This window comes from Caretta caretta, chromosome 5 (assembly GCF_965140235.1).
Source record: "Caretta caretta isolate rCarCar2 chromosome 5, rCarCar1.hap1, whole genome shotgun sequence".
Taxonomy (NCBI): Eukaryota; Metazoa; Chordata; order Testudines; family Cheloniidae; genus Caretta; species Caretta caretta.
In genome coordinates, this window is record NC_134210.1 from 36,458 (window position 1) to 50,824 (window position 14,367).

At 46.9% G+C, this 14,367-nt stretch overlaps 1 protein-coding gene across 7 annotated transcripts in view; it reads right to left on the minus strand.

The window, feature by feature from the left end:
• ARHGEF39 (Rho guanine nucleotide exchange factor 39) overlaps positions 1 to 14,367 on the minus strand; it is a 71,368-nt gene that overhangs the window by 16,293 nt on the left and 40,708 nt on the right. For all 7 annotated transcript variants that reach the window (XM_048834650.2, XM_048834647.2, XM_048834648.2 and 4 more), the window contains exons 6-7: positions 7,538 to 7,656; positions 7,028 to 7,098 (exon numbers count right to left, since the gene is read on the minus strand). In XM_048834650.2, coding sequence (XP_048690607.2) covers positions 7,028 to 7,098; positions 7,538 to 7,656 — 190 coding nt within the window. The remainder of the gene's footprint in view (positions 1 to 7,027; positions 7,099 to 7,537; positions 7,657 to 14,367) is intronic.

Consider the following 14,367-nt stretch of genomic DNA (forward strand, 5'->3'; position numbering starts at 1 on the left):
GTACATAAGAACGGCCATACTGGGTCAGACCAAAGGTCCATCCAGCCCAGTATCCTGTCGACCGACAGTGGCCAAAGCCAGGTGCCCCAGAGGGAGTGAACCTAACAGGTAACGATCAAGTGATCTCTCTCCTGCCATCCATCTCCCCTCTGACAAACAGAGGCTAGGGACACCATTCCTTACCCATCCTGGCTAATAGCCATTAATGGACTTAACCTCCATGATCTTATCTAGTTCTCTTTTAAACCGTTATAGTCCTAGCCTTCACAACCTCCTCAGGCAAGGAGTTCCACAGGTTGACTGTGCGCTGTATGAAGAAGAACTTCCTTTTATTTGTTTTAAACCTGCTGCCTGTTCAATTCATTTGGTGGCCCCTAGTTCTTATATTATGGGAACAAGTAAATAACTTTTCCTTATTCACTTTCTCCACACCACTCATGATTTTATAGACCTCTCTCATAACCCCCCTTAGTCTCCTCTTTTCCAAGCTGAAAAGTCCTAGCCTCTTTAATCTCTCCTCATATGGGACCCGTTCTAAACCCCTAATCATTTTAGTTGCCCTTCTCTGAACCTTTCCTAATGCCAGTATATCTTTTTTGAGATGAGGAGACCACATATGTATGCAGTTATTCAAGATGTGAGTGTACCATGGATTTATATAAGGGCAATAAGATATTCTCAGTCTAATTCTCTATCCCTTTTTTAATGATTCCTAACATCCTGTTTGCTTTTTTGACTGCTGCTGCACACTGCGTGGACATCTTCAGAGAACTATCCACAATGACTCCAAGATATCTTTCCTGATTAGAGGAGGGGGAACTTGCAGTTTTTGCAAGTGGCAAAAAGGTCCAAGTGACGGGTGCCCTAGGCTTGGCAGAGGCAGCAGAGAGTGGGGTTGTGTAGCTTCCACTCACGATTGAGGTACCCGATCCAGCTGAATGTGTCCACCAGAGTTTTCTACATTCCCGGGAGGTATGTCACGCAGAGTGTGACACTGTGGCAGATATACCAGTTCCAGAGGCAGATGATCTCCACACCGGGTGACCAGGACTTGGTGCCTCCCTGCCTGTTTATGTATGCTGCTGCAGTGGTATTGTAGGAAAGGAGATGAACATAGCATGCTCGGATAAAGGGCAGGAATGCAAGGCAGGCAAGGCGGATTGCCCACACCTTCAGGATACTGATGTGCATGTGGGCCTTGTGCCGAGTCCAAGCCCCTGGGATGGCATGGCCATCCAGGGTGAGCACCTGAACCAGCTAGGGAGGCATCTGTGGTGAGAGTGGTGGTTGGGATGGGAGTGGGGCAGGGGGTGCCTATCATCACTTTGGAAGGGTTGGTCCACCAGGTGAGAGGCCTGGACTAGACTTGGGACAATCAGTGTGACATCCAGGTGGTCGACATGGAGCCTGCAGACTGATATGAGCCTCAACTATAGACAGCGCATGTGCAAGTGCGCATGCAGTGTCACATGGGTGCAGGCTGCCATGGGGCCAACGAGGCAGAGACAGTGACACACCGTGGTGTGTGGGTTGCGACATAGGACTGCTGTCTGGGTGGCAAAATGGCCTGCCGGGAGAAAGGCGTGAGCCACCATGGAATCCAGGCATGCCCCAATGAAGTGGACTGTCTGTGTTGGGAAGAGCATGGATTTTTCCTTGTGGATTTGGATACCAAGAGTGGCGAGGAGAGAACAAAGAGCGCAGATGGCTGACATCTCAGTGAGGCAGTCATCTAAGGAAGGGAACACAGAGTACCCCAGCCGCCTTAATTGAGCTGCCACGACCACGAAGACTTTGGTGAAGACCCTTGGGGCTGTTGCAATGCCCAAGAGGAGGACTCTGAACTGGTAGTTGTCGTCACCCATGCAAAAGCAAAGAAACTTGCAGAGGGCTAGGCAGATGTCAGGGTGGAAATACGCATCCTTCATGTTGAGAGCTGTGAACCATGACCCCTGGGCGAGGTAGGGGATGATGGAAGCGAGAGTCACCATACAGAACTCAGTTTTCATGATGTGTTGAGTAGTCAGAGATCGAGAAGGGGATGAGAAAGTATGGGGAGTAGAAGCTTTTGCTGACTAAGGGATTAGACACTGGTTCTATTGTGCCTTTCACAAGGAGGGTGTCTGCCTCGTGTTGTAGGAGGTTGCGATGAGAATCCCACTAAGCATCTGGGAGGGGCGGGAGGCGCGCAGCGGGAAGGGAAAGCAATTTGATTGAGTAACCGTGCTGTATGATCTCTAATACCCAACAGTCCGTGATGATCTTGTCCCAATCATGGACAAATAAGGCAAGATGGTCCCCAAAGGTTGTGGGGCCGGGGATGGTGATGTGGGGGGTTCGCAGGTCTCAACATCCACATCAAAACCGTCCCTTTGGTGGATGCCATGCAGAGGAGGTGGCGGTGGCTGAGTGTCGCAGACACTGTGACTGAGCATGCTGTTGTGCAGGCTCCTGATACCGGGGGTAGGTGGCCTGGTATGGTGCATAGGAGCATAACTGGATTGCTTTTGACCAGGTGCTAGGATGTATTTCCCAAGAGACCAGAATGTTGCTCTAAAGTCCTTCAGAGAGTGGAGGGACTTGTCTGTCTTCACTTAGAACAAATTGTCCTTGTCAAAGAAGGAGGTACGGGATGATGGTCTGGATCTCCCTGGGGAAGCCAGAGGACTGCAGCAAGGGACTGGAAGGATGTATTTGCTGCATCCACTGCAGCTTGGAGGCCGACCTTGGCCATCAGGCGACCTTCCTCCACTGGGGCCTGGAAATGCTGCTGTTTGTCCTATGGCAGATCCATAGCTTGGCATAGTTATGAAAGTCAAACTTCGCTAGCAGAGTACAGTAGTTAAGAGATGTGGAACTGCAGGGCTGTGGAGGAGTATACCTTATGGCCCAAGAAGTCGAGCGTTTGGCCGCCGTAGGGGTTAGAAGCTCCTCACCCGTTCAGACACCGTGTGCACCACTAGCAAAGTGTGTGTGGGGTGGGAGGAGGAAGAGAAAAAAGAAAGTCACCCCCTTGGATGGGACAAAGTACCAACGTTCCAACCTCTTAGGCATGGGGGTACATGAAACTGGTGCGTGCCGGACTGCTTATGCAGACTGGAAGATAGCGTGACGTGCGATGGTCCCCTGGGCTGGAGGATGTCCAACAGCTGGTGGTGTTGGTCCTGGACTTCCTCTAGAGGTGCCCAAGTCCAGAAACACCTGCTGCAGCACCTCTTGGTGCTGGCAGTGATCAATAGGGCTCTGTGTTTGTAGCGGAAGTCATGGAGTCGATGACTTTCTGTGACCTCCATAACTTCTGCGGTGGCCAACGTGGCTGCCCCCAGGCCTGCCCAAGCAGCTGGCTACAGGAGTGGCTCTGCAGCCAGCTCGGGTGACCCTGCAGTCAGCTGCACTGGCTGCTGTTAGAGCAGCCCCAGGCACCACCCAAGCAGCAACTGGTGTGACTGGCCCTGGGGACCACCTGAGAAGTGATCTTCGGGGCAGCTGGAGCGCCACTTTTGGCGGACCCTGGCAGCGGTCCCTGGAAACAGCCACTATTGGTGAACCCTGGCAGCAGTCCCTGGGTGCTCGGAGCAGCCCTTGCTCAATGGCCCCTGGACAGACGGAGCAGCCATTGATCAGCAGCCTCTGGCAGCTGGAGCTGCTGGCCCTGTCCCCCCAGCAGCGGCCCCCACTTTTCACCAGCAGCAGGCCCCAGCTCCTCCTGAGGCACCCCCCTCCAGCAGTGCTCCCCTCAAAGATTTAGTCAGGAGTATTTATAGTATCAGTCATGGACAGGTCACGGGCCGTGAATTTTGGTTTATTGCCTGCGACCTGTCCGTGACTTTTACTAAAAATACCCATGACAAATTGTAGCCTTAATCATCAGGAGGCAAGAGGGCTGGGGAAATCAAGGCTTCGTCAGGAGAGGATGAGACAACCATTGGTATTGGCTCCCACTCAGTCTCCGTTTCCGGTGCGAACTGGGCGTTTCCAGCACAGGAGTCCAGACAAAAGCTTGCGAGACCTGGGAAGGCAGATATGGGCAGTGTTACGGGTCCCTGGGCGGCCACTGTGCCCAGTGGGTTGGGTCCCAGGGGTACAGAGGCCCCAAGGGTATCTATACCAGGGCATCTATACCAGGGCGGTAGTGCCCAAGTATATCCTGCCTGGTGCAGCGGTCACACCTGGGAGTCTGAACTGCACAGGGACACAGGGGAGAATGACGGTTCCTCTGCAGAACAGCCACCTGAGTCCAAAGAGAACTCTGGTAGCGGTGGAACCCTCAGTGCCAATGGCCGAAGTGCAACTGCCAGGTGTGGTCTCTGGCCCAAGAGAAGCCAAAGAAGCGGTGTGTCCACTGGAGTAGGGGGCTGTTGTACCAAGAGCAGCGGAAATGGCAGGTCTGGATGCGCCATTGGGAGCAGAGGCTTGATGCACCCAGGTGTCTAGGAGACATTTCTCCGACGGCTGGAGTGTGGAGGCATGTGCAGTGTGGAGACTCTGGTTGTGATGGAGGTGCATGCCATGGAGGGCTGTCGTGTACCTTTTGCCTCTTAGCTTTACCCCTGGAAGAGAAGAGCTTAGGTGGGGTCCACATGCAACATCTCACCCGACATGGCATGGCTCAGGGACCAAATGCTGTGCTTAGTGGAAGTCTGCAACAGGGACATGCCGCGATGCCCATTAGAGAGCTTATGACCCTCATGCTTGGACTTGTCCTGTGCCAGTGATACCATCGGATCCAGACAGGAAGTAGTGGGTGGGACACTCACCACTGGTTGAAGGACAGTGCACCGTTGGTTGCACTGGATCCAGATCGGATTGGATTCCACAAGTGGATAGCCTCCTCTTCCATAAGGAATTTCCGGAATCACAAAAGGTGGGTCCATGAGGGAAAAGACTTGCAGATCTCGCAGTGTGCAGCAAGATGTGCAACCCCCAAGCAGTACAAGCAGCAGCAGTGCTTGTCGCTCATTGAGAACGAGCGAGGGCACAACACAGTTTTTGAACCCAGAACATAGGGCATGGTCCTCAACTAAGTTGGGGTGGGCCCCGAGTGGGGCAAAACCAACTACACTAACTAACTATGAACTATCTACACAAGAAGATTAAACAAGCTAACAATATACACACAGACAAAGCATTCTCCTAGCAGACTACAAGCATGGAGGAAAGCAGATTCCGACTCCAACCATGAGGCGGTGATAGGGAACTGAAAGACTGTCGTCCCACACAGCCTCTTATAACCTCACCTGGAGCACGAGGCAACGTACGACACACGTGCAGGTTAACAGATACTGCTACTGAAAACTTCTGGCTCTGGCGCATGGCATGCATGCCCACCTGCGTTTCAAATACTTATAGGACTATCACTTGAAGAAAAATCAGATTCTCAGACCAGAAGGGACCACTGTAATCATCTAGTCTGATTTCCTGTGTAGCACAGGCCATAAAACTTCGCCAAAATAATTCCTAGAGCAGATCTTTTATAAAAACATCTGATCTTGATTTAAAAATGGTTAATGACGGAGAATCCACTATGATCCTTTGTAAATTGTTTCTTTGATTAATTACTTTGCATGTAATTCATTGCCAAATACAGAGGTAAAATAGCCTCTTTACTCCTCCTCAAGATCCAAGTTTATGGATCCCAGGATCGCATTAGCTCTTTTGGCCACTGTGTCACATTGGGAGCTCATATTCAAATTATCCACCAAGACCCCCAAATCTTTTTTTAGCGTCACTGCTTCCCAGGATAGAGTCCCCCATCCTGTAAGTATGCACTACATTCTTTGTTCCTACATGAATTCATTTACATTTAGCCATATTGTTTGCTTGTGGCCAGTTTACCAAGAGATCTAGATCACTCTGTCCTCTTGATTACTTACCACTCCCCTAATTTGTGTGCTATCTGCAAACTTTATCAGGGTTAATTTTGTTTTCTTACATGTCATTGATAATTATGTTAAATAGCATAGGGTCAAGAACTGATGCCTGCAGGACCCCACTGGAAACAATAATGTTTACCCATTTACAGTTACATTTTAAGGCCTATCAGTCAGTTTTTAATCCATTTAATACGTGCAACGTTAATTTTATACCATTCTGTTTTTTTAATCAAAATGTCATATGGTACCAACTCAAACACCTTACAGATATCTAAGTATATTATGTCAACACTATCCACTTTATCAACCAAACTTGTAATCTCATAAAAAAGATATCAAGTTAGTTTGAAAGGATCTATTTTCTGTAAACCCATGTTGATTTACATTTATTATATTACTATCCTTTAGTTCTTTATTTTTTGAGTCCCATATCAGCCATTCCATTATCTTGCCTGGGATCAATGTCTAGCTGGCCATCCCATTTTTTACCCTTTTTAAAACCTGGCAAGACATTTGCTTTCTTTCAGTCTTCTAGAACTTCTCCAGTGTTCCAAGATTTATTGAAAACCAACATTAATGGTCCAGAGAGCTACTAGGCCAACTCTTTTACAACTCTTGGACACAAATTATCTGGACCTACTGATTTAAAAATATCTAACTTTAATAGCTTCAGTTTAACATCCTCCAGATATACCAGTGAAATGGAAAGAGTGTTATCACCATATGGTGAAACTATATCATCTGTTTTTCCCCAAATATAGAACAGAAATATTTATTGACCCCCTCTGCCTTTTCTGTATTATTATTGATAATTCTACCATTTCCATCTGATAATGGACCAATACCATTGTCAGGATTCTTTTTGTTCTGAATATACTTTAAAACTCTTTATTGTCCTTAACTTTGCTATCCATAGATTTCTCCTTGTGTCCTTTGGTGCCATTATCAATGTTTTACAATTCCTAACTTCTGATTTATATTCGTTACTACCAATTTCTCTTTCTTCTACTGGGGGGGGGGGGAAGAGAAGGAAAGAGAGAGTAATCTACTAGATTTCAGCACCGAAAAGGGTTTAAGGTCAGAGAGATTATTAAAATCTGATTATTGTTAGCAAAAGAAATAATCCAGAACAAGGTTTGGAATCTACATCATACTTGCAAGGTGCTGGAACTCCACACTATCCGGGCTGGAGTTCTCCATCAGGTCTCTGAACAAGTGCTTGTATCTAAGACAGACAGGATAAAGGGGTGTAGTCACATTTCATATACAGTCACCATCAGCAGCATCTCCTATTGTTGATAGTACAAGGGATGAGAAAGTTCCAGCTTTTGGAAAGGGAGGACTAATCAGTCAATCTTGAAGCACTTCCCCTCACTCAGTACAGTCAGTTCCCCCTTCTTCTCCCCACATACACCAAATGTTTATCACAATCTGGAGAGACCTCAGATAACTGCATAGCTCCCTGTATCCCCACCACACACACACCTTGGAATCTGTGTGGGCTGCGATGGAATGTTCTGATCTGGGGTCACTACAGCCATTCTACCTCTATCCACCAGCAACAGACTACAGTTCCATGGGGTCCCCTCTCTTCACCTCTGATTATTCCTAGTACTAATCTTGGTGCTAAAATGACATCTGAAGGCTCAAGGCTGCTTCCTTACTGATGGAGCCTCTGCAGTGGCAGAGGGAGCAGATCCTCCAGCTGCCATCCCAGGAACTCAGGTCGAGACTCTTGAAGCTTCTTAAACCGGCAAAATGCCTTATTCTTCTTCACCTGCTCCTGCGTATGACCAAGCAAAGATGAAACATAGGTTTGAAGTACCAGAAAGAAGCAGTATATTTTAGTGGTTTGAGTGGGGACCCTAGAAAAGAACATCTACTTACCCTACAGTAAGTGGGTTCTTCAAGCTGTTGAGAGCCACAGACTACATTACAGGTGTGCATGCACCTTATGCATGTGAGACATTTTGTTGTGGCTCGCAGTGTCCATCGGGATGGCGCATGCACCCTTGTACCCCCTCCCATATGAAGGCAGAAAGGGTAGGGTTCCCATGACCCTCACTTGCAGTCCAAAGCCTGGGTTGCTGAGTGATCTCTACTGAGTTTGGATCTATTCAATATCATCATAAATGAGTTAGCTAATGGGATAGAGAGTATACTTATAAAGCTTGTGGATGATACTAAGCTTGTGGAGGGGGTTTGCAAGCACTTCGGAGGGCAGGATTAGAATTCAAAATACTCTAAAAAACTGGAGAAATGGTCTGAAATAAACAGAATGAAATTCAATATGGATTAAGGCGAGATATGATAGAGGTCTATAAAATCATGACTGGTGTGGACAAAGTAAATAAGAAAAAGTGTTATTTACTCCTTCTCATAACACAAAAACCAGGGGTCACCAAATGAAATTAATAGGCAGCAGATTTAAACAAATAAAATGAAGTATTTTTTCACACAACTCACAGTCAACCTGTGGAACTATTTGCCAGAGGATGTTGTGAAGGCCAAGACTATGACAGAGTTCAAAAAAGAACTAAATAAATTCATGGATGATAGGTCCATCAATGGCAATTAGCCAGGATGGGCGGGATGGTGTCCCTAGCCTCTGTTTGCCAGAAGCTGGGAATGGGCGATGGAATGGATCACTTGATTACCTATTCTGTTCATTCCCTCTGGGGCACCTGGCATTGGCCACTGTCGGAAGACAGGATACAGGACTAGATGGACCTTTGGTCTGACCCAATATGGCCATTCATATGTTCTAAGGAAAAGTGCACCATACTACATTTAGGAAGGAATAATCAACTGCACAAATACAAAATGGGAAGTAACTACCTTGGAAGGAGTACTGCAGAAAAGGATCTGGGATTATAGCGGATCACAAACTAAATATGAGTCAACAATGTAAAAGTGTTGCCAAAAAAAAAAAAAGCGTATATCATTCTGGGATGTATTAGCAGGAGTGTTGTAAGCAAGACACAAAGTTATTCTTCCACTCTACTTAGCACTGATAAGGTCTCAACCAGGAGTACTGTGTCCAGTTCTGGGCACCATACTTCAGGAAAGATGTGGACAAATTGGAGAAAGTCCAGAGAAGAGCAACAAAGGTCTAGAAAATACGACTGAGGAGGAAAGAATGAAAGAAAATCAGGTGTATTTAGTTTGGAGATGAGAAGACTCAGGGGGGACATGATTATAGTCTTCAAGTACATAAAACGCTGTTGTAAAGAAGGGCATGATAAAATTGTTCTCCTCAACCACTGAGGACAGGACAAGAAGTAATGGGCTTAAATTGGAGCAAGGGAGATTTAGGTTAGACATTAGGAAAAACTTCCTAAACGTACGGGTAGTTAAGCACTAGAACAAATTACCTAGGAAGGTTGTGAAATCTCTGTCATTGTCTAGTCTGTTCTTAAAAACCTCCAAACAATGGTCAGGTATGGTGTAGATAATATTTTGTCCCTCCTCAGTGCAGGGGACTGGATAGATGACCTGTCAACAGTCTCTTCCAGTCCTACATTTCTATGTTATCACAGCGCCGATCCCCTTCAGCACAGCTGATTTCAGGATCAGGTGGAAAGCCTAGAGTGAGAGACAGGAGGCAGAAAGGATCACACAAGGGAGGGGAAGACAGAGCAGGATCTCAAACATATTAGGTTGGGATCCTCACTGGCGCAGTGCTAATGGTCAAGTATCACCACTGAAGTATCAAGGTCTGGTGTCATGGCAACAATCCTTCTGCCGCAGCCATGGTGATGGTAAAAAGTTCTTTTCTCTCCTCTCCCTGAAGTCTTTTTAAGGACCCACAAAAAGGCAATGAGTAGAATAAGCCATCCTCATTATTCTTACAAGTAATTAGGTCATATTTCCAATGTACCAATTTTAGTTAATTAATTTCTGCTCTTCTTTTACACCAGTCATAATCTTAACACAGTACTTGAGCATTATCAATAGACTCTTTCTTTAAATTAATTCAGTCTGTCTCCTTCCCATATCTTTTCTTCAAGAGTTTTATATAACAGATCATTATGACTATTCATAAACCTTTACCCACTTTTCATTAGTTAGGCTAACAATTAACGTAGGCCTGCTAGGCCTCACTTATAACAACAAATGGGACACCTTTCACTAAGGTGGAGGGGTGAGGATTCCCAAGGAATGCAAAATTGCTTTAGACAATTTCAAGTGAGTGTAGGTAGATCAGTCAGTCCTCTTGTAGAATAATTCCAAGCTCTCAAAGGGCATGTCCTCATTTGTGGCTTGTACCTCTTGGGGGATACCCAAAGCCTGAAGCCACAATTCTCTCTGCATTGTCACTGCAGTGGTTGTGGACACAGCCATGATATCCATGAGACATCAGTTGCCCTTCCTGTGTTATATGTTTTAGCTCCTCCCTGCTCTCATGAGCAAGCTTAGCCACAAAGGGTGTCACCCTGTCCCTAGTCAAATCATATCTGCCCAGTAAGGCCTGGTAGTTGGCCACCCTCAACTGAAGTAAAGCCAATGAGTACAGTTCTCTTGCAAAAAGATCTAAATGTTTGGGATATTTGTGTTTTGGTATGCTCTCGATAGAACTTATCTTCTCTTGAACAGCCACAATAACTAGGGAGCCAGGGTTGGCATGGGTATAAAAGTATTCAAACCTCAAGAAGGATAACTGGTAGGTACCATTTCTCAATTAGTTTTGATGTTGGTGTTATAATGACTGGTGTCTACCAGAGTTCTCGCTGGATCTAGGAGCCCCGCATTTACGGGGAGGGTGGGCAGGACCAACAGAAAATGTCAAATAACTTGTGGGATTTTTCAGAGATGACTGCAGTCTCTGTCTCCAAGGTGTCAGAAATCTGCATAAGGAACTCCTGAAAAGCCTTGAAATCATCCAGTGCCAGGTCTACCGTCTCATCCAGCAAAGATGAAGAAAGATCCTTAGGAAGTGACAAAGGATAGTGGCACACTTCTGAATCTTGCTCCTTTTGGTGCTCCAGCAACATGTCTTGCTAGGAAAGCCACTTGAGCGAGTGGATTTTCTCCTCCTCCATGATGGCAGGCACCAGCTCTTTGAGGCTTGTGAAGGTGGGCCCCAATAGGTGGCATCCTGTATGTGTATCAGTAGCCAATGGGTTGCTGGCTGGACCAGTGGTTGAGCTCTGTAGAAGTCCTCAGGTTTCTCAGTGGCAGCCCTCATGGAACTTAGAGGGGAGCTAAAGTTCCCTCTAAGCTGCATGGCTGCGCAGTTGCCTATTAAGCCCTACACATCACCTCCATATTGGTGCACATATAATTAATTTTGCACATGGACGTAAAAAATTAGAGGGAACACTGGAGGGGAAGCAAGAAAAAAGTGTGCTCTGGGGATGGAGAGGATGATGGGGATGGGGATCGCCTCCTCCATAGGCGATGCTGCTGGTAGAGTGCTGTCAGTAACAAGTTCTGTGTCAAAATTTGTGCATTCTGAGTCTGTTCTTCCAGAGCCAGAGTCGACATTGGCAGGGACACTGCTGGTACTGGGCCCAGCAAAGTCTGCTGCATCACAGTCTGCTCCTTCTTGCCAGTCCTCAACACCATGCAGGACCTGGCCAGCTTGTTTCCCTAACATTTTCTTGTACCTCTGAGAGGAATCATAGAATCATAGAATATAAGGGTTGGAAGGGACCCCAGAAGGTCATCTAGTCCAACCCCCTGCTCGAAGCAGGACCAATTCCCAGTTAAATCATCCCAGCCAGGGCTTTGTCAAGCCTGACCTTAAAAACCTCTAAGGAAGGAGATTCTACCACCTCCCTAGGTAACGCATTCCAGTGTTTCACCACCCTCTTAGTGAAAAAGTTTTTCCTAATATCCAATCTAAACCTCCCCCACTGCAACTTGAGACCATTACTCCTCGTTCTGTCATCTGCTACCATTGAGAACAGTCTAGAGCCATCCTCTTTGGAACCCCCTTTCAGGTAGTTGAAAGCAGCTATCAAATCCCCCCTCATTCTTCTCTTCTGCAGGCTAAACAATCCCAGCTCCCTCAGCCTCTCCTCATAACTCATGTGTTCTAGACCCCTAATCATTTTTGTTGCCCTTCGCTGGACTCTCTCCAATTTATCCACATCCTTCTTGAAGTGTGGGGCCCAAAACTGGACACAGTACTCCAGATGAGGCCTCACCAATGTCGAATAGAGGGGAACGATCACATCCCTCGATCTGCTCGCTATGCCCCTACTTATACAGTAGGGCACCAACCTCCTTCTCAAGCTCCCTCTCCAGTGCTCAGAGAAACCGCCTGTTGCACTCTGCTTCAACTTCCGAAGTGTCAACTTCAGTGTCAAGACTTAGTGGTTTCAGTACTAGAGGGAATGCCAGAACCGAAGTCAATGCCGGCACCAGGTCTTGTCTCAGCATCATTTTTCCCTGCAGAGGTCTTCAGAGTTCCCTTCCTTCTTGATTGATTGCTGGACCATGTGGGCTTGAGTGTTAGAAGGGTCTTCGAGCCTGTTTTTTCTGGAGCAATCTGATCCAGGAGGTGCATCTTAGGACTTGACAGTCCTTGAAGAGAAGGATAGGCAGACCAAGCATCTGCTTAGGATATGGGATTCTCCTAAGCAGAACACGCACCTGCTGCGCCTCTTTTAGAGGACTTAGTCCAAAGGATGGGCAAGGCTAGAAACCTCTGGGTTCAGAGTCCCACATTTTTAGTTCTTTGTACAGGGGAATGTGTATCTGTGGAGGGGAAGCAGGGGATTACAGGGTGGTCTGAGCAGTAAATTTGATTAAAACAAGTATTAGAACAGATTAGAGTGATAGGTTGTTCTGAAGATTCTCAGAAGTTTTTGAGGTGTTCAAGCCTGAGCTAAGGTGTAGTGGGTGAGACACCAGCTGGATTCCATCTTGCTGCCACGGAGGTAAGAAGGAACAGAGAGGATCATAGAAGATATGGGTTGGAAGAAACCTCAGGAGGTCATCTAGTCCAACCCCCTGCTCAATGCAGGACCAACCCCAACTAAATCATCCTAGCCAGGGCTTTGTCAAGCCAGGCCTTAAAAACCTCTAAGGATGGAGATTTGAGTCTCCATCACCTCCCTAGGTATCCCATTCCAGTGCTTCACCACCCTCCTAGTGAAATAGTTTTTCCTAATATCCAACCTAGACCTCCACCACTTCAACTTGAGACCGTTCTTCCTTGTTCTGTCATCTGCCACCACTGAGAACAGCCTAACTCCATCCTCTTTGGAACCCCCCTTCAGGTAGTTGAAGGCTGCTATCAAATCCCGCCTCACTCTTCTCTTCTGCAGACTAAATAAGCCCAGTTCCCTCAGCCTCCCCTCATAAGTCATGTGCCCCAGCCCCCTAATAATTTTTATTACCCTCTGTTGGATTCTCTCCAATTTGTCCTCATCCTTTATGTATTGGGGGGCCCAAAACTGGATGCAATACTCCAGATGTGGCCTCACCAGTGACGAATAGAGAGGAATAATCACTTCACTCAAACTGCTGGCAATGCTCCTACTAATGCAGCCCAAAATGCTGTTAGCCTTCTTAGCAAACAGGGCGCACTGCTGACTCATATCTAGCTTCTCATCCACTGTAATCCCCAGGTCCTTTTCTCCAGAACTGCTGCTTAGCTGGTCCCCAGCCTGTAGCAGTGCATGGGATTCTTCCATCCTCAGTGCAGGACTCTGCACTTGTCCTTGTTGAACCTCATCAGATTTCTTTTGGCCGAATCCTCCAATTTGTCAAGGTCACTCTGGACCCTATCCCTACCCTCCAGTTTATCTACCTCTCCCCAGCTTAGTGTCATCCACAAACTTGCTGAGGGTGCAATCCATCCCATCATCCAGATCATTAATGAAGATGTTGAACAAAACCAGCCCCAGGTCAGACCCCTGGGGCACTCCACTTGATTCCGGCTGCCAACTAGACATTGAGTCATTGATCACTACCCATTGAGACTGACTATCTAGCCATCTTCCTATCCACCTTATAGTGCATTCATCCAATCCATACTTTTTTAACTTGCTGGCAAGAATACTGTGGGAGACTGTATCAAAAGCTTTGCTACTGTCAAGGTATATCACATCCACGCTTTCCCCATATGCACAGAGCCAGTTATCTCATCATAGAAAGCAATCAGGTTGGTCAGGCATGACTTGCCCTTGGTGAATCCATGTTGACTGTTCCTGATCACCTTCCTCTCCTCCAAGTGCTTCAAAATGGATTCCTTGAGGACCTTCTCCATGATTTTTCCAGGGACTGAGGTGAGGCTGACCGGTCTGTAGTTCCCCAAATTCTCCTTCTTTTCTTTTTAAAAGATGGGTACTATATTTTCCTTTTTCTAATCGCCTGGGACCTCCCCCGATCGCCATGAGTTTTCAAAGATAATGGCCAATGGCTCTGCAATCTCAACAGCCAACTCCCTCAGATGCATTAGATCCAGCCCTATGGACTTATGCATGTCCAGCTTTTCTAAATAGTCCTTAACCTGTTCTTTCACCACTGAAAGCTGCTCACC